Source organism: Balaenoptera ricei, chromosome 9, assembly GCF_028023285.1.
Source record: "Balaenoptera ricei isolate mBalRic1 chromosome 9, mBalRic1.hap2, whole genome shotgun sequence".
In the NCBI taxonomy this organism is placed as follows: Eukaryota; Metazoa; Chordata; class Mammalia; order Artiodactyla; family Balaenopteridae; genus Balaenoptera; species Balaenoptera ricei.
The window spans coordinates 94,417,162-94,438,559 of record NC_082647.1 but is presented as its reverse complement, the minus strand read 5'-3'; the positions used below and the strand labels follow the sequence as shown (position 1 = coordinate 94,438,559).

The 21,398-nt window shown below is 39.4% G+C and overlaps 1 protein-coding gene across 1 annotated transcript in view; it reads left to right on the top strand.

Annotated features, from left to right (window-relative positions):
• The window catches only part of RELN (reelin), a 374,678-nt gene that overhangs the window by 251,138 nt on the left and 102,142 nt on the right, over positions 1-21,398 (top strand). Inside the window, exons 21-26 of the mRNA XM_059934127.1 lie at positions 340-477; positions 1,343-1,529; positions 8,352-8,557; positions 11,178-11,349; positions 11,825-12,025; positions 16,790-17,022. Coding sequence (XP_059790110.1) covers positions 340-477; positions 1,343-1,529; positions 8,352-8,557; positions 11,178-11,349; positions 11,825-12,025; positions 16,790-17,022 — 1,137 coding nt within the window. The remainder of the gene's footprint in view (positions 1-339; positions 478-1,342; positions 1,530-8,351; positions 8,558-11,177; positions 11,350-11,824; positions 12,026-16,789; positions 17,023-21,398) is intronic.

Genomic DNA, 21,398 nt, shown 5'->3' with positions numbered 1-21,398 from the left:
CACTGTGCGTTTTCATCTGTGAAAGAGGCAGTTTCTTATAAATTTTTATTTTTAAAAAATATCGTCTTACTTCCTTTCTTTTCCGAGCATCAAATCCCTGTGCAACAACAACAAAAATCTGATATTGTGTTTTTCTTTAAAATACAAATTAATCAAATTTAGTCTCAAATTAAGATTGAGGTATATACAAAATAGGCTTTCCTTCATGGTGGATGATTAGCAGCTAAATTCAAGTTCCAGAGAGTTCGTTCTCTGAAGGATTTTGAGCTCCGACATTCTTTGTCTGTAGGATCCCATGTCAGTTAAAATACTGTTTTTGTTACTGTGCCTTGTTTCTAGGTCCAGCGCCACCCGCTTCCGCTGGAGTCAGAGCTATTACACAGCCCAAGACGAATGGGCGTTAGACAGCATTTACATTGGGCAGCAGTGCCCAAACATGTGCAGTGGGCATGGCTCCTGCGACCACGGCGTGTGCAGGTACGTGTGTCAGGAGGCCTGGTTGACTCTGCTTTTCCGGATGTATGTTTATAGCCATACCACAGCCGCTGTCATCAGTTATAGGGATCACCTGATAAATAATGAGATTGCCAAAGGAAAACGATCCTCCTTTCTGTCTTTATTTTAGATGTAAAAGATATTGTTGCATTTCAATAAGTATAAAGCCATAGATTGTAAACCTTAAAATGTAACCGCCTGGGTTTAAATTTCAGAGTTTATCAATTAGCCCCAAAGTCCTCTTTGTTAGTTAACAGAGCCTTGCTATTGCTTCCCGCTTCCTTCCCTTGATAGTCTTAAAGCCCTAGTCAAACAGCTGCTACACGCTTTCCTACAGCACTTCGCCAGAAGCTCAAGGTTGTGTACAGTGGGAGATGGTGATTATCGCTAATGAGGATGAGATAGGAACACACTTGAATACTTAAAGACTCTAAAAGAGACATAATCTAATCAGAAAGAGGAACTATAAAACACAGCCACAATTAAATGTTGGGTGAGCAGACAAACATTTATATGTGACCTTTTAAGCCTACGGGAAGATCTCACGATCCTTCCCCTCCCCCCATCACACGTGTGCACACACACCTGTATCCTTCATTACTACTTGATGCCTCATCTCTACTATTACAGCACTATTTGTTTTAAGAACGGATTCTATCTCTTTTTTCCCCCTTGTGAAAAACTGAAGGTTGTTACCACCATATTCAAAGATTACACTGTAGAGAAAAGTCTAGTGCAGATGCTAATACCCAAACAAAAGTGAGATATAGGAAATGTTGCAGGTCAGATGGCTGTGGCATTCACACAGGAGTCCATCACTTGTTCACTCGGCCCTCCTCTCTCATAGGTGTGACCAGGGATACCAAAGCACTGAGTGCCACCCAGAAGCTGCCCTTCCTTCCACGATCATGTCGGACTTTGAGAACCCGAATGCTTGGGAGTCTGACTGGCAAGAAGTTATTGGGGGAGAAGTTGTAAAACCAGAAGAAGGGTGTGGAGTCATCTCTTCTGGATCATCTCTGTATTTCAGCAAGGTATGACTAAGAGCCGGGAGTAAGTGTTCAGGACAGTGGCTATTTCAATATGTGATGTTGGAGCCGTCTGAACTCAGAAGGTACAAATATGACGCAGTTTTATTTTTCCCTACATTCCCTGCTTTTGACTGGACTTTGTCAAATTTCTATGCCTTAACTCCATTTGGGAAACTCATAGTTTTATGCTTGTCTTTGCTTGCTACAAATCCAGATAGGCCGGTTTAAAATTCCTGCCCTTCTTGGACCTGATTTAAAGCTCATTGCTTTCCTTTCCTCCAGTGCCAGCCAGGCTTGTGTCTTGGGGGACTTTGAGTGGGGCAGGGTCTTGGCCCCTTCTCATACCAGGCTTTGGAGGGTGTGTGAGCACGCGGGCCTGGGGGTGAGGACATGAGTGGTGGTGGAGGTGGTGGAGCTTAGAAGTTAACAACAGCAACTCTGGAGCCAGACTGCCTGTTTCAGTCTGATTCTGCCACTTCCTAGCTGTGTGACTTGGAACAAATAACTTAACCTCTCTGTGACTTGGCTTCCTCGTTTGTAAAAGAGTATCTACCTCATTAGGGTTATTATGCAGGTTAAATGAGTTAGTAAATCATGTAGAACAGTACCTAACATGTAGAAAACATTTCTAGAAATGTTTATTAAATTTGTCAATCCATTAATCCCAAGAATATGATTGGAGGAAGGAGGAATAAAGGTGAGGGTAGGGGTGTGCAAAGCCATTCCTAGGGTACTGACCAGCTCTCCATCAAGAGCAGACATCTCGGGTCCTATTTCAGCTCAGTTCGGTGGCTGCTGGTGGCATCAGCTGATGTGGGACCATCCTAGTCAACTTGGGCTACTATAACAAAATACCATAAAGTGGGTGGCTTCAACAGCAAACGTTTTTTTCTCACAGTTCTGAAAGCTGGAAAGTCCAAGATCAAGGCACTAGCAGATTCAATGTCTAGTGAGGGCCTGCTTCCACATTTGCAGGACGGCCATCTTTGCATTGTATCCTCACATGGTGGAGAGAGCAGAGAGGGAAAAAGCAGGCCTTCTCCTGTCTCTTCTTATAAGGGCACTAATCCCATCATGAGGACTCCACCTTCATAATTTAATTACCTGCCAAAGGCCCCACCTCCTAATACCATCCCTTTAAGGGTTAGCCTTTCAACATATGAATTTGGGGGCACCCCATAACAGGGACTCTGAGTATAAGGTTTTCTTGCAGGGTTCAGCTTTCCCAGTGGAAGCAGACAGATCAGTACATGCCAACTAGGGACTGAGGTGCCAGCCAGAATCCCTAAGGCTGATTCTCTTGGAACACTCCTAACCCACGTTGCTTGGTGAGGGATGCGGCTGAGAGAACCACCTCCCTCTCCTCCGTTGCTACAGTCCAGACAGGACATTCTTTTCTTCCTGCCTCCTCCAATTCATCTCTTCATCTAGTTTTCGAAAGGACTGCAGAGGGGAGCAGGTCCAGCTCTCCAACCTGAGCAATGTGTTCAACCCTAATTATTGGCAGCTCTCTTTAGAATGTGGGGTGACCAGCACCACTTCTTTCAAGCAGGGACTATAGCCGCCAATTCTAGGACAACTGAAAATGTCCCATTCCACGTCACATAGCAAGTACACAAAGGTGGGTGCAGGTGTTGCAGAACCTGTTTGGGCAGAAATCCAAAACAAGTTATTGTATGCAAATGCAAAAATAGGTACAGCTTTTGTTTTGATTTAGGTGCAGAACAAAGAGTCAGAAAATGTAAATGAGATAGAAAATGTAAACAAGAAAATGTAAATAACAAAGTAAACAAGATGGAAAATGACAGAAAATCAGGGATGGATTCCATTTAATGATATTTCTTACCCATTGACATCTAAGATCCCCATGTCATTAGTCTTAGAGATAATAGTCAATAAGTGACCAATATTCATTGCATAGATCTGGGTACACTGTATAATCGTGCAAAAATGAAAAGATTGTGGCTCCCATAACCATCAATTTTAAAACAAGATTATGAATCCTTAACCAATATTTACCCAAACACCCCAGTAAACATGTGTGCGTACACACAGATATTTTAAACATATAAAGGTTACATATCAATATTTCTAACACTTAATTCAAGATTATGTCTTGAGTCAAGCTACCTGGCTTTATACCTGGGCTCCAAAACTAATTAATTGGTTCACCTTGCAGAGTTATAACATCTTTCTGTGTCACAGTTTTCTCGACTGTAAAGTAGGATGTTGGGAGTGAGTTAATGCAGGTAAAGAATAAAGGATAGTGTTGGGCATATAGAAATAGCCTTATAAGTGTTAGCTATCATAATTACATTTTATGAAAATAAATTTCAAACTGGTATCATTGAATATTTCCATATGTATGCCCTGCCACTAACAAAATCAGCATTTCAAAAATAAAATCATTCTCTTCCTCTCTGAAACCAGCTTTCTCCCTAAATTTTTGTCAAAAGATCTAAGGATCATATTTTTACTTTTTTCTCTTGTTATTAGTCAGATCTGTTTTGAATTCTAAGTGAGAGAAACTAGCTTAAGCAAAAAAGAAGGAAATTTGGTTCTTGTTATCAAAACAGGGAGGGCTTAGATGAAACTTGACTCAGAGATACTTGGAGCTGGAAACTCAAATGCCCACAGAACTCTCTCCTTAAGAGGAGACTCTATTTTCAGGTCAGCTGTCATTCTGAGAGTGAAACCATGGCCACAGAGCTCTGTAAGCAACTCCATAGGAAAATGTGGGAAAGGTTTCTGATTGGCCAGTCACGTGTCCGGGGAGTGGCATAATATGATTGGCATGGCCAGAGTTATGTCCTCACTCCTTTGGCAGAGAGGTGGGATACACAGTTTGGCCCCCGCTACTAGCCAGCATAATTGAAGTAAAGAAGGGGTAATAACCCAAAGGAAGGGTTCCTTAGACCTTTGCAAACCACCCTAGATTAATTTCTCTAAAAACATGCTTCTGTCCTGTCACTCTTCCATCACCAGTGTTAGGATAGTCTCCAATACTGCTGCCCTAACTACAGAACTTATTTTCTTTTCCCAAACGTGAGTCCTCTGCTCCAAACAGGAAGCTCTCCTCATCATCCCAGATTTTGCCAATTTCCCTCTTTGCTTAGCCTCCACTGCTTTCCGTTATGCCTTCCACGGGCCTCTCACATCCATATAAACCTTGCAGTGTTTTGCCCAAATCCTGCTGCTTCTGACATCGAAAGCTTGGCCTCTGTATACTAGTGCCAAATCGAATCTCAGAGACAGAATTTTGGATGAAGTAGAAAAAAATAGCTTTATTGCTTTGCCAGGCAAAGGGGGATACAGTGGGCTCCTGCCCTGAAAAACTACCCCAGGAGGATTTGGTGAGGAGTTTTATAGCAATAGTTCAAGGGTGGAGTTGCTGATAAGATTAAGGTGTGTGCAGGGCCTGCACTCTTTTAATCTCATCTCAGGTGATCTCTTGATAGGCTTCTCTGGTTCCTTTAATCTGGCCTCAGGTGGTCTTCTCTGGTATGAAGAATGCTGACATCTGCCACTTGTTGGGTTTTAGTTCTATAAAGAGCTCAAAAGATATTGTTAATGTGTATCCCTTGAGGCAGAACCACAACCCTGCCCCAAGGCTGCATTATTGTTTCTTGGCTGTTCCTCCCTTGTCTCTGCATACCCTCCCTTCCCTGACTGACAACTGTTTGAATCTGCCCTTTGGGACTCAGGGAAGGTCATAGAGGCTGGAGTCCATTCCCTACAAACAAGGAATGGGGGACACGGAAAGGCTTTTGTGCCCAGAAGCCCCACAGGGTCCTGCTCGGTTTCACTTCCATGGGGCTTTCTGGGACTAGGGCAGAGTACACTGATCTTTCCTTTCTTTGACTGCCCCTCTCATTGTGTTCCCTACATATATAGATCATATTTTTATTTTTATTCTCACAGTACCCAGCAAAATGCACAGTCTTACTGACTGAGCCAAACTTCTAGATAAGATGTTCAACTCAGAAATGCATGCCTTGCGTTAGGCATTTACATATCAATAAATACCCTTGAGACTGAATAGATTGGAGCATTGATAATTAATCATATGACCAAATGGGATTTAACAAGGGATAGAACTTGGTCTGCAGCCCTAAGTTGTCATTACTCTCCCTGCACGTATCTGTGAACTCTCCTTTCAAGTTTGTTTTTATAACACGTGGTATTGAGCTTGGTATAACTGGCAACCGGTAATTATTTGTTGAAGAAAGAAATCAATGAATGAATGAAAGAAAATTGGAAAACAACAGAAAGTTATAAAGAAATGGTTATTTTCAAATAAATATAGTAGACTCTTTTTCTAGTGGCATTTTGATTAAAGAAGATTTTAATGGAAGTCAAAAGGTAAAGTTTTTATAAAGCATTTTAGAGGTTTTGTTATAAAGGCTCTAGATTCTGTAGGCATTACCTTTAAATTCTGTATTATTTTATCTAAACACTGAAGACATTTTAACCTAGAATGTTGGGGGAAATTGGAGGGTATTTTCCACACTCCAGGAATGAGGAGGTCCTTAATCTATTACTCCAACACACGTATATGCACATTCCATGTATATATATATCTACACATACACATAAATACATTGATCATAGTATAGTAGAAAAACTGCAAACCGTGTGTTAACATCTGATTCTAAATTCTGACAAAATAGTTTGCCCTGAGCCGTTTCCTTTTTCTCTCTTTTCCCCCTTTAAAACAATGTTCAGCATTTCAGGTCACCAAACAAAAGAAAATGACTTGTACTACTCTCTAGGAAAAAACATTTTCAGTGCCAAACCAAGCATTTGTGTGATATTTTTCACCATTTAAAAAAAATCCCACAGGGCTTCCCTGGTGGCGCAGTGGTTGAGAATCTGCCTGCCAATGCAGGGGACACGGGTTCGAGCCCTGGTCTGGGAAGATCCCACATGCCACGGAGCAACTAAGCCCGTGAGCCACAACTACTGAGCCTGCGCGTCTGGAGCCTGTGCTCCGCAACAACAGAGCCCGCGATAGTGAGAGGCCCGCGCACCGCGATGAAGAGTGGCCCCTGCTCGCCGCAACTAGAGAAAGCCCTCGCACAGAAACGAAGACCCAACACAGCAAAAATAAATAAATAAATAAATTTATTAAAAAAGTTCCTACCAAAATTCTTAAAAAAAAAAAAAAAAAATCCCACAAAACACTCTCAAAATCTCTATAGAGCAACACCATAGTCTCCTGGAAAAACAACACTGTTCTGTGAATTTCACAATTGACCAATCATTCCAACCACTTAATTGTGATAATTGGATTTTTATCATTCTCCTCACCTTAGATCTTTATCCTTCTGGCTGTTTTCCACATGCCAGGGTTTTCATAGAAGTTTGCGGGGTGGGAATTAACCAGCTGGGTTCTTCTCAGATTCATTCTTCCTGTACTGATCCTGAGGCACGAAAATTCTAGGTCAGATTATAATAATCTCTGAGGTGTTTCCACTTAACACTATTTCAAATCAACAGCAAGAAAAATGAAAAGCACATCTAACACGTTGAAAATGCATATTTTAAGATTTCTTCTAATACATACATAAAATTGAGAGTTCCAAAAAATGAGTTTCAGTCTCAGGATTAACCTCCGTTCTCCTTTTGCTGGCACCCTTGTCTATTTTGGAATCTCTTAATTGCCTTTAGATTTATCAGTAACAGTGTACTCCTATAATTATCCCCAAGTATTTTCCCTGTGACTTCTAATAACTGAAACCCTTTCTTAATTAACTTAGTGGATTAGAGTAGGGTTTAAATTATAAGTGTGAGGGGTGCTTTTCTCTATACTGTGTATTCTGTCTCAGGTTTTCTTCCCAAATTTTAATTGAACTCCTCAGAAACCCTCTAAGACCACTCAGTGCAGTCCATGGATTAGCTTTGGCAGAATCAGTTTGGGTGAAAGAATCTTATCAGCAAACTTTTTTTCAATTCTGTTAGCATGAAACCATTTACAGGCAACAGAAATGATGACAAACCTTGTCAATTTGTACCTAATACCTCACAACAGAACTGTGACAGGCAGGGGATGCACTAAGCAGAAGAAGCAAGTTGCTGGATTTGCGGAAGTTTTTAACATTTTTAAGACACAAAGAGACCATTTAATGGTTGCAAAAACTTATTTAATGATCCCTCCCCACTCTATTTCCAAGAAATAGACTGACTGGGAGCCCGAGAGACTTCAGTACTCTCTTTTTGTCAAGAAGTTTCTGTCTTGCCTGTTTTACCTCAATTCCCAGGGCCGGGGCATATCTATTGAGAGATTGTCCCCTCAGGAAGAGATGCCGTGTGCTAGGCAAGTTATGTAACATATTATTTCATCTAATTGTCACAACACCCTGTAAGGAAGGTATTATTACCCATGTTATAACTTTGAGGAAAATAAAAGCTCAGAAAGGTCACACAGCTAGTGAACAGCATGAATCATGGGCTGAGATTCAAACCCAGCTCCAACTGATTTCAAAGTATGTATGTGGTCTTTCTTCTCCATGACTCTGCCTGGAGATTTCCAAAGCGAATGCTGGGAGTGTTTTAATTAAAATGAATTTTGCTGTAAAGACTTTTGAGTACCCTTTGGTAGAATTAGCAGTTCTCAAGGGTCTCATAACCGAATCTGGGAGTCAGTGACGTAGAGACTAACAGAATGGATCCAGGAGCAGTTAAATGGCATAACCTTCTCCTCTCAACAATAAATGAGAATAAGATCATCTCCACACAGTGCTAGGATGCTCATATGAATTTGAAACGGAAACAACTAATTGCTCCCAGATAACTGCATCTGTGATTTTTCTGTTCTTCCGAAAGGCTGGAAAAAGACGGTTGGTGAGCTGGGATCTGGATACTTCCTGGGTGGACTTTGTCCAGTTCTACATGCAGATCGGTGGAGAGAGTGCTGCGTGCAACAAGCCCGACAGCAGAGAGGAGGGCATCCTCCTCCAGTACAGCAACAATGGGGGCATCCAGTGGCACCTGCTGGCAGAGATGTACTTCTCAGACTTCAGCAAGCCCAGGTAACCAGCCCCAATCTCCTTCCAGTGTGATAATAATAATTATCTCCTTGATTATTATTAAGCCTTACCATACTAATGACCCTGTTTTGCATTTTACAACTGAACCTTATTTTATTGGAAAAAAATTATTGAAAAATATGTAGATCCAATTCTTACAAATTAAATATATTTTAGATATAATACTAACAATAGAGCTATTTTGTAGATTGAAGGTTCATAAATTTGCTGTTTTAAAACATTGAGTTATTTCAAGGTGATATAACTCTCCATAATATAACACAATTAGATATGCAGACAGACCAACCAAAACCATTTCTTCTAAGGCACACAGGGGGAGAGGTGGAAACCAGAGAAGAGGCAACTAGGTCTACCAAGAGTCATAACATCCAGGGAGAGAGCCAGGGATGGTGGGTGGGAGATGGAGCCTGGTGAGATTCCCCCCATACAGTAGAAGGGGAATTGATAATGGGGCCAAACTGGTTTAAACAACAGTTTAAAACCATTCAAATTATTTTTTCCAAGTAATAGCATTGTCAATCTGGAAATTACTGAGAATTCAGTAAAGCAACTAGAGTACTATATAGACAAACAAAAATTCACTAGCTTTTTCAAATTCCAGAGATATTCCATTTTATTTAAGGGAGTTTTTCTTTAGGGGCTAACTATATCATCACATTCTCAAAGAGTTCTATGACACTAAAATGGTTAAGAAATTCTGAGTTGGAAGGTATCAGAAGAAGACCCCATGATGGCAAATACATAAATAAATATAAGTTTAAGAAACAATACTGAGAATCTCTGTAAAGGAAGCGATAAAACTTCAAAACTTCCTTCAGAGATATAAAAGAAAACAAATAAATGGAAAATAATACAGCATCCCTGGATAGGAAAACTGAACATTGTGATATGAAGAAATCTCTTAATTTACATTTAATGCTATTCCAATCAAAATCTTAGTGGTATTTTTTTTGGGGGGGAGCTTTATATCTGGAAATATAAACTGGCAAAAATAGTTTAAACTTTTGATAAAATATAGAGGGATGCCCTGCACAATATTAAAACATACTGTATAAGCTACAATATTAAAGTGGAATGATACCGGTGCATGGATAGAACAATCAAGCCAAATAGATGACCCAGAAATTGACTCAGAGTATCTGTACAAACTTATATATGAAAAAAAGACACATCAACTATCAATGATAAAGAAATGGTTATTCAGTCAAATGGTGTTAGAAAAAAATGGGTAGGCTCTTGGGGGAAAATATCTATTTAGATTATCACCTTACATCAGCAAAAACTGTTAAAGACTGGTTAAAGATTTAAACATTTAGGTTGCTATCTGATCTTGGAAAAAGACCTGAACTTTCTAAATATAAATTCAACGTAAGAATTAACAAAGAAAAGGACTGCTTACACAGAAATATACTACATACAGATGTAAAACTGCATACACATGTAACACATACATTTCAAAGAAAACAGAAAAAAAATGAAAAGAAGGAAAGCAAACTGAGAAAATATATGAAACAAATATGAGAAATAGAGGATCAGTGTTCCCTTAAAGAGCTTATACACATTATCAAGAAAAACACTAAGATCCCAATAGAAAAATGGGTAAGAGGAATGAGTAGATGTTACACAACAGGGAAGACATATGTTTAATAAAATATGATTAATATCCAACCTCTGTTGCAATAAAAAAGATACCATTTTTCAACAGTCAAATGGTCATCTTTTAATGATAACACCAAGTGCTCTCTCCACATGGAGCAGCAAGGCAGGCACTCTCACGTCATCCTGCAAACCATCATGACCCTCCCAGAAAGGAATTTGGAAAAGTCCAGAGCCTTAAACATGACCAGTTTATTTGACCTGGTAATTCCGTTTCTAAGAATCTTCCCTAAATAAATAAACTGAGGTATACATAAAGCTTTATGCATAAAGATTTTTCACCACAGAATTATTTATAATAAGGAAAGGTGAAATAAATACTAGCATGTCTGTGTGATGAAAAATTATATAAACGGTAAAATGATCTTAAGAACTTATTTTACTGACATGAGAATGTGCTTATGATATAATGTTAAGTTTTAAACTGTAAGATACCGAATTATACATATATCTCACCTATGTAAAAGATTACATGCTTTAAGGATATACATCAAATTGTTAATAGAGGCCAACCCCATGTGGTAGCTTATGGGTGATTTATGTTTCATTTTTAATGCTTATTTATGTTTTCCCCCAATAAGTAAGAACTGCCATGAAAAAAATTTTAATGCAATAACATACAAAGGAACGCCTTTTTCTAAGGGTTTCTTTAAAATGTTATGGCCATTGTCAGAGTAGTCAAAAGACATTGTTCAGTGAATCAAACTCAGTTGAAATATTTGCCTCCAAAAGATACAATTCCAAATGGAAAAACCAGGATCAGGACTAAACTTGCTTACAACTTTAAACCTCTTGTCTGATCTGTCTAAATTTAGAAACTTTACAAAAATACCAAGAGATCAAACAAAACATAACCTTCTCTTGTTGCTACTCGTGTTATTTTAACAGCTGCTAAGAAAAACACAGCTTTTCCTTTCCCAGCGCTAAATGATTTGCTTTTATGCAGATTTGTCTATCTGGAGCTGCCGGCTGCTGCCAAGACCCCTTGCACCAGTTTCCGCTGGTGGCAGCCTGTGTTCTCAGGGGAGGACTATGACCAGTGGGCGGTCGATGACATCATCATTCTGTCCGAGAAGCAAAAACAAATCATCCCAGTTGTCAACCCAACTTTACCCCAGGTACTTCTCATTATGTCTGAACTCCAGGAAGACATAGAATTGTAAAAGAGGATGGGATCAAATAACTACTCACTCCCCCAAGGATTTAGTGCTTGACACTTGAACATGTAATTTAGTTTTCTGTGTTGGCACTTAATTTTTTTACCTCTCTATGCTACTAGTTCATAGATTATTTAGATATTTAAAAAAAAAAACAAAACAAAAAACAAGACTAGAAAGTTTGGCCAAGTCATTAAATATGATTATTAGTGTGTTTATGAAATGATACACAGTGGCAAAATATATTCAGTTGTTAAATAATCAGGAGAAAAAGTTCATGGCAGTTTAAAAAAAAAAATGTTAATTTAGAGAGTCTGCTGTATTTTCCTAGAAATACAAATAGTACATGGCCCTGCATGCCATGAACTGAAAATTCCTTTCTTGTTTTCAAAGGTACCAAATTGCCTTTCTGTGTTGTTTGTGTTGTTCCTATTAGAACTTTTATGAGAAGCCGGCTTTTGATTACCCTATGAATCAAATGAGTGTGTGGTTGATGTTGGCTAACGAAGGAATGGTTAAAAATGAAACTTTCTGCTCTGCCACGCCATCAGCCATGGTGTTTGGAAAATCAGATGGGGATCGATTTGCAGTAACTCGAGATTTGACGCTGAAGCCTGGATATGTGCTGCAGTTTAAGGTATTTATGCACAAACTTTTTTTTTTTTTTTAACATGTTTCCAAGTTTATTTTATTTATTTATTTATTTTTGGCTGTGCTGGGTCCTCGTTTCTGTGCGAGGGCCCCCTCCAGTTGCGGCAAGCGGGGGCCACTCTTCATCGCGGTGCACGGGCCTCTCACTATCGCGGTCTGTCTTGTTGCGGAGCACAGGCTCCAGACGCGCAGGCTCAGTAGTTGTGGCTCACAGGCCTAGTCGCTCCGCGGCATGTGGGATCTCCCCAGACCAGGGCTCGAACCCGTGTCCCCTGCATTGGCAAGCAGACTCTCAACCACTGCGCCACCAGGGAAGCCCTGCACAAACTTCTTGCAGGTTAAGGAGCAACCATCTTCCAGATTTATAAATGAAATTCACAAAGAACACAAAATATTCATATGCTAGTAAAGTAGGGACTCATCTGAACAAAGTTGCCAACAATCTTAGAATGGCAAAGCTTTTTAGCTCTACCCATAAGGAAAACAGCTTGTCAGTTTTTAATGAGCCCCAGAAGTTGTGGCTATGTCATTGTATTTCTTTAAGGGCTCATGGAACTCTACCAGAATTAAAAAGAAAGATTGACTTTGAGGATTTCAATCTGATTGTGACTTAATAAATACCACGCTTCTGAATGGTAATGGATAAGTTCTCCTTTTCAGCTTACTAGTGCTTTTTGGACTCATGAGTAATTTTATGTTTTTACTATGGGGTTTTCAAACAATTTGTCTTCCTTTGATTGAGTAAATTTTTACTTTAATTTTCATTGTTCTCTTAAAAGCTGCTTGTTTTCTGTGCTAACATGTCAATATGTATAACAAGTATTTACTTTGACAAGCTCTTTTTTCAGAACCCTAATCAAAATTTCATTGTGTTTATAATAAAATCCCATTGGTGAATTCTGGGGTTGAAAGTAATGCAGTTTCAATGAGCCAGCACAACTACATGGTCCTTACATAATGGCAGGATGCAGATCCTAAATAAGTTACAAATGGAATTATTAAAGAGATCAGATGTTTATAGGAAGCTCTTCAAATATAATTTCCAGAGGTCTGTAAACAAGTCAGTCATAAATAAGATGATTAGTGAAATGTCCTTCTATGTTTAGATTTTGATGCTAAATTGCCATGGAAAGAACACTAATAACAGTATATGACTCTATATTAATTTGTTGGTACTACCTAAAATGGGAACAAAATAACAGCAATAGCAAATACATTGCCAGAAAAATATGCTCTTTCTCATCTGGCACGTTTTCTAATTAATTAGTCACAAAATCATGATAGTGTAGGTGTTGAACTCTGTAAGGTGGTATTCTGAAGTTTAAAAATCTAAATAGAGAAAACATTATTAAATGTTTCAAGTACTTAAACAACTAGCAACAATGCATAATGCCTAAGAATTCTCGAATCACACCAGCAGAAAACTGTTGATTTGTGGCTATCAGTTGATAATAGATATGTAATATGAGTGATTTGGGGATTGATAATTAATGTATATTTGGGATCTGTAATAAGAACTTGGTGTTATTTTTCCAAAAGGCACGGTGCTGGTAAAGTTTTTGTGACTGCCTGCCATGTGTCAACACTAAGCTCTAGGAATATAGAGATGAGAAATATAGCCCAAGCCCCTTAAGGAGCTCAGAAACTAGCAAGTGAGCCAGAAAAGTGAACAGTTGCAGTACAGTCGCTGGAGTGCTGTGGTAGAGACAGGCTCTGATACTATAGGAGTATCTGACGTAGTTCCTGGCATATGGCAGGTGCTCCAAAATTATCTGTTAGTTGAATAAATGGATGGATAGATGGATGGATGAGTTGAAATTGGAAGTTTCTGGAAATACAGAGACTTAGCCAGCTGAAAAATGGAGGGGGTGGGGGGATTCTAGTTAGAGGGAAGAGAATGTGCAAATATGTGAAAATACATGAAAGTGCAAGTGAGAATGGAAATGTCAGAAATTTAAGGAGTTTGGAGTATTTGCCACAGAAATAAGAGATAAGGTTTGTCCTAATGGGCTTTATATGATACACTAAGTCACTTGGATATTAACCCAAGAGCGATGAATCATGGAAGATGTTTAATCCATTGAATGTAAAAATCAGACCTGTGTTTTAGAAAGATCATTCTGTTGACTTAACAGGAGGAGAAACTGGAATCAACAAGTACATTCATTCATTTATTCAGCAAATATTTATAAAGCATCTACTATGTTCCGGGCTCAGTTCTAGGCTATGAAAATAACTAGGAATAGAGAGTTTGACTAGGATGGTGGAGGATAATTACTATTTTGTAAAAGGTTGTCAAGTTAGCCTCACTAATAAAATAACTTTTAATCTGAGACCTGTGAAAAGTGAAGGAGGGAGTCATGCAGCTATCTGGGAAAGAGCACTCCAGGCACAGAGAACAAAAAGGACAAAAGCCTTGAAGCAGGAGTGTGCTTGGAAAAGTTCAAGAAACCAGAAGGATGCCACTGTGACTAGAGCAAAGTGAGCAAGGGGAGACAGGTAGAAAAAAATAAGGTCAGACTTTGACTTCTGCTCTAAATTAAATGGCTAGCAGAAGAGTGACATACTCTGACTTAGGCTTTTAAAGAATCACTCCGGTGACTGTGTTGCGAGTACACTGGCAGAGTCAAGGGCAGAGATAGAAAGACTGGCTGGGCAACTATTGCGGTGATCCCAGTAATAGGTGATGCGAACTTGGACCTGTGGGATAGCAGAGGAGGCAGAGAGAAGTACTCAGATTGCTGGGCATATGTTGAGTAAAGTGAGGATGCTAGAGCAGTTATCAAAGTAAGAAATGAGGAGGCCAGATTAAGGCATAGCCTGGGATTATAAGATAAATGGATGGGTCTGAAAGATGTTAAAGGTGTGTAGTCTATAGGTTTGGGTGACCTATTGGGTGATAGAATGGATTCTAGAATGACTCCCACATTTCTGGCTCCAGTCACTGAAATTGCAAATATAGGATTTAGGGATGCCTGTGGATTGCTGAAGGGCAGATGCACAGGAAGTAGTTATGTACATTGTGCAGAGAACCTGAGACAGACCATATCTGGGAGTCACAGGGATTCAGAAGGAATCTGAAATTATGATTGTGAATGAGATTAGGAAGCATGTATGGAGTAAAAAGGTAAGAAAGCCAAGAACTGCATTCTAGAAAACATCAACAGTTAAGAGGCAGGCCAATAAAAAAAAAAAAAAATCACAAAGATGTCACAGAACTGAAAGTTCCATCGACTTGCTTACTTTAGAAACAGTGGCAGTGATAATAATTCTAAGACAAAAAGCTAACTATGTGTGCCCAGTGTGAATGCTGTCACCACATGCCAACCGAAGGCTGTGCTTACTAACCGGTAATATAATAAAAGGGTTTGTGTTACAAAAGGTAATCATGCATCTGAGAGGGTCAAATCTTTATTTTCTTGACAGTTAACTATGTAAACTTGGATAAATGAATCACAATAAAATTGCCACTAGCCATATTGTAAATCCTTCTGAGAGACACTTTCTAGCTCTGAGCATGGAATTAAGGAAAATATGGAGTCTTCCTTTTTTTGAAAGACTGGCTCAAGCTACCTTATAGTCACAAAGATAAGCTGGTTGGCCCTTGAACCCTGACCCAGTGTTATTTGCCTATGGGCCTCCCTTTCCTTTGTCCTTTATTTTTTGGTCATGATTATGTTCTTTTGAGTTCTTCAATTTTTTTCTATAAAAATTGACTATTCTTAGTTATAAAGTCTTATACAATAAAATTCTATGGTGGCACCAACCAACAAATGAAATAAGATATGAATAGATCATTTATATAAGATAGCATGTAATTAAATACCAGGAAAAGAGTTTGACATTTACAATTATCAAAAAATATAAACTAAAACAGTAATACAATCATTTATATATTTATTAATTTAGAAAGAAACTGTCTAAAATCATAATAATACTGAGTGCTGTGTAAAACTGATTCATTTGAACCCAAGTGATTAAAAATGAACATGTATAAATAGGAAATTCAAAGTGTTTCTGCATTTTGATTCAGTAATACTACTTCTAGGTATTGATATGCTTCTTTGTAAAGTTTAGAAGAGAAAACAGAAGAATAAAAATGGTTGTGCTAGGGTATTGGGATTTAGGTTGCATGTTTTTACAATTTTTTTTGAATATTGTTAATCCTGTGATGACAATCATCTACACAAGTACACAGAAGAGTAATAGTTTTATTTCTGGATTATGTTGCTTATTTGATGCTGTGACAAGAACTTAGCTCTTTCATCTAAGTTGACAATGATTTCTTACTGAGCTTTTGTAAGAAACCAGAGTAAAATTGCTTGTTCCACTGAAAGCAGAGGACAGCTTCAGTAACCTTCATGTTCTGAAGAGGGCAGCTCTTTATCGTCTGCTTCCCTCTGTTTATACCCCCTATCTGGGAAAGCAAAAAAAAAGCAGTTTCTTGGCATCTTATCTTTTGTCCAAGACTCCAGTCACATCTGTGCTTCTCTCTTCCCTTCTATAATCTCAAGAAATCCACAAAATGGGCAACTGGTCCTGCTTTCTATTGAAAAGCACCTATTGCTTGCCTATACAGAGATTTCCAGAACCTTTGGAAGGGTCTTGGTTGGAATTGAGCTGCCCATGTCTTATCATTGTAAATTTAGTGCAAACTCAGTAGAAAGAGCCCTGACGGCTGTAGCACCTAATTTGTTAAATGATGACTTGAAACCAAATCCTTGTATAATTCTGTCTTTTCTTTTAACAGCTAAACATTGGGTGTGCCAATCAATTCAGCAGCGCTGCCCCAGTTCTTCTTCAGTACTCTCACGATGCTGGGATGTCCTGGTTTCTGGTGAAAGAAGGCTGTTACCCAGCTTCTGCAGGCAAAGGATGTGAAGGAAACTCCAGAGAACTGAGTGAGCCCACCCTGTATCACACAGGGGACTTTGAAGAATGGACGAGAATCACCATTGTTATTCCAAGGTCTCTTGCATCCAGGTAAAGTGACCATTCTTATTATGTGCCATAGTTGCCATTTCTGAGGAGCATATATTTATCTCAGTATCTTCATCTCATATATCTCAATAACCTAAAAGAATTCATAAACTCTAGCTGTAAGGACTCTTGAGGAAATGACGCTCATACTTGTGAAAAAGTTCACTCACTCATCCATTCATTCATTCAACAAATATTTATTGAGCCACCTACCTGTGCCAAGTTCTGTTCTGGGCACTGGATTACAGCCCTGAACAAAAGATGTTTAAAAGCTAAGGGAGTTATAAGGCATTATCGTATCAGACTTTCACTGTATAGAGATTTTTGATAATGTAATGCCTCCTTAAATAGACAATTGGAGATATCTTAAAATATAAAAGATCCCTTTAAATGACCATTAAGATAAATAGTTAAAACAATAGAGAAAAAGATTTAAAATCAATTGACCGAAGGATGAGATAAATGGATCAAGAACTTGAAGCAAATTAGTTACAGTAATAGGGCAACAAATTTAACTCTTAGCTTCCTGGCAGCTAGGACATAGGGTGGGAGGTCAGGGGATAGGGTCATTTGGTTCTCATTGTTGGGTAAAAAGAAAGAAAATACATATATTCTGATAAAAAAATAAGAATTACTTTTTTCTACACTCAGTATTCTAGAATACCTTTATAGTACGTATACGTATCTTTGTGTCAGGTAGAGTAGGTAACATGAAAATCAGTGTTTTAACTCTATAATTTTTCAAAAGATGAAGCATTCTTCAAGTAGACACTTCTTAATTGAATCCTAGAACATAACATTCAATTGTGACTCAGTCAAAGCATTTCTGTGCAGAGCTAAGATGGTATTATAAGACTACTTGCACTGCTGGTGATGTAAATTAATATATGGTTGAGATACTCATTAGTGCCATTCATCAATATTTCCAGCTTACTTCCTTCCTGGAATATGGTAGGATTATACTTTCCCCACACCCTTTAAAGATTGGCATTGCCAGGACTTCCTTGGTGGCGCAGTGGTTAAGAATCCGCCTGCCAATGCAGGGGACACGGGTTTGAGCCCTGGTCTGGGAAGATCCCACGTGCCATGGAGCAACTAAGCCCACGAGCCACAACTACTGAGCCTGCGTGCCGCAGCTACTGAAGCCCACGCGCCTAGAGCCCGTGCTCCGCAACAAGGGAAGCCACCGCGATGAGAAGCCTGTGCATCGCAACGAAGAGTAGCCCCTGCTCGCTGCAACCAGAGAAAAAGCCCGCACACAGCAACGAAGACCCAACGCAGCCAAAAATAAATAAATAAATAGATAAATAAATGAATAAATTTATATAAAAAAATAAAGTTTGGCATTGCCTAATGAAATGTGAGTGGAAATTAAACATATGACTTTAAGAGTTCATGTGCATTTTGCTATCTTCTCTGCTTCATGAAAGCCTCTTTTGAGATGAAGCTTACATCAGTCTGGGTCCTTGAGTGTCTACAATCAACAGACTTTCTTACAACCTATACTGGACATTATAGCACAAGCAAGAAATAAACTTCTGTTGGGTTAAGCCCCTGAGATTAGGGGCTGCATGTTACCCCGGCAACCTATCTCATCCTGACTGATACAGTGGTAAAAGCTAGAAAATCTATAGGAGTGGCTTACTTCTAATGTTTGTAGAGACCATTCTGTCTATAATCTTTCACCTAATTGATCACCAAATTTGCATCTAGCTGGATATGCTGCTTGTGTTCATCTGCCTCCCTCAATACTTAGATGTGCATACCTCCAAAAATTACACCATAGACTTTGGTACACAGACTTCCCAAATGGGTAAGAAACTTGTATGGTCAGGATGTATAAGTTTGTGTGGTAATCTACTAAACTTTGGAACATAATGTTTAAATGCCAACTGTTCCAAGAAAAGATTTATCAGTCAGCGGATCCAAGTCAACTTATAAGTAATTTTTTTGTCTTTACATGCCAGTGTACTTTGTTATGTATCAAAGAGGGACTCAAATGATTTGATGTGTATGTGGCAGAGTTGATGAGTTGACCTTCTTTAGTGAAATTTAATAATTTGACTTGCATTCTGCTTTAGTTAGGATACAGGCCCAGCTACTATAACAGAGAAACAAATACAAATGCTTAACAAGACTTAAACAAGTTAGAAATCCATTCTTTCTTGCATAATAGTCCACAGGTGAGGACTTCAGAGTTTACAGGGTGTCTCTGCCATTCTGAACACACAACTTCTATCTCTGGATCCAAGGCAGCTATTCCAGACCATGTCATCTCTTAACCAGTGGAAGGCAAAAAGATCAGGAATGCATAGATGCATTACTTTTTAAAAATCATCTTTATTCCTTTTTCATATTCCTCAGTAGAGCCTAGGATAATATTTGTACAGTTACCTATTGCTATGCAACATCCCTCTCTAAAACTTAGTGGCTTAAGACAACAGTGGTTTATTATTTCTCATGGTTTTATGGAATTGGCTGGGTATTTCTTCTGCTGGTCTCTCCTAAGCTTTATAATGTAGCTGCATTCAATTGGTAGGCTGATTAGTGTCTGGGATTAGTAGGACTTTTCTCTCTATACTGGTCTTCATCCCAGTATTCATAACAGTTTCCACAATTAGGTGGTTCCAGAATTCCAAGAGAACAAAAGTAGAAGCTGCCAGGACCCTGTCTTCTTTGCCACATCCTAGTGGTCAAAGCAAGTCACAAGGCCAGTCCAGATTCAGAGGGCGAGAAAACAGACTCCCCTTTTTGATAGGAAGTGCAAGGAAGTCTTGTAGAAGAAGATTTAGTATGATCCATTGGGGGGCATTGTTGTAACAACCTACCGTAGTTTGTCCTAGCCCTTATGACTCATGTCTCCCCCAGGCAGATGTACTCACTTTCCTCCCAAAACCCCCAAACGCTCATCTCATCACAGCATCAGGTACTAAGTCACTCATTTCATGATTTCTGTCAAGTCAGAGTTCCCTGGATATGGCTCCTCTTGACCCATAGACCTATGACCTAAAAAAAACAAGTTATCTACCCCACCCATACCCAACATACAACAGTGAGACAATGACAAGATAAACACAATAGACACCCCAACTCAAAAAAAAAAAAAGAGTGGGAAGCACATAGCAACCACTGGCTCATAGGAATTCTGAAAGCTAGCAAGATTGTTGTTACTAGGGTTCCCTCCTCCATGAGCAATGTCCAGGATAAGAAAGTTTTCTTGATTGAGACAATTCTGCTCCCTACGAGTGGTTCCCTAATCTGTTGTTCTTCTCAGCTGTTGGTTCTACCCTCTAGGCTTCATCCTCTGAGACATCTGTCCATAAGAACATATCTGTGTTTGCAGCTAAATAGCCCTTTCATCCTGCTTTCTGCCCATTTCAAGCTAGGCATGTAACAGTGCAGCCCTTGTAATTCTCTCCTCCACCACTGCCTTCCTCTTCCCTATGCTTTTCTGAAACTGTGGCCCAACCACATCTCTTCCAAATAGACAAGTGCAGCATGCCATGAAGCTGGAGTGCATCAGGGGCTGCATCTTTGCTGCAATGACTAGGATACCAGGATGCTGGAAGACATCACTGTGAAAGAAGCCAATAGAATCAGGAGCCAAGGAACACACCTCTGGTGCAATACCCCAAAGCCAGATAATACAAAGTTGAATCTGAAACTGCAGTTTGTTTGACGCTGAGTGGAAACACCCAGTTGGTAAAGCCACATCTGAGAAATAAGAAAAGGTTGTCCTTAACATCACAAAGTGAGCCAAAATGTTGAGGCTCCCAATTTATCAATATTTTCTTGGACCTCAGCTTTTGGAAGAAGAAATCTTGTTCGTTAGGATCTGGCTTCGTGGTTCCTTTGAATACCGTCCAGCTTGCTGGTGGATGGCATTTGTGATGGAGAGCTCTCTGCTACAGAATAGTAAACATGTTTCTACTTCAACCCAAGTAAATGAGCTGTTGTTGTTTCTTCTGCAATATGTTAAACTCAGAAATCTCCAAATGCAGTGCTGGAAAGCTGAGAATTCTAAGTGTGAAAATTGTTAAACTTTGGAGCTATTTTGCCACAAGGCAACATGCTTGTAATAGTTACTAGAACGTTGCTCTTTGACGAGTACTTCGAAGCTGATTTTCTCAAAGGAGCAGTTTGTGCTCATGTTACGTCTCTTGGTTCTTGCCTACAGAGGAGAGACACTGGTGGTGGTAAATATGTGCTGGTACATCCCTCCTGACTGTCTCCCCAACCACACAGCCTGCCCCTCAGCCTGCTCTAGGCTCCCTGTGCAGAATGCAAGAAGTCAATGTCTCTGGAAAGGGCTAGAAACACCGTTGCTTACTATGCTGCAGAATGTCTCCTCCACCACCACCTATCACAGGGCAAGCAGG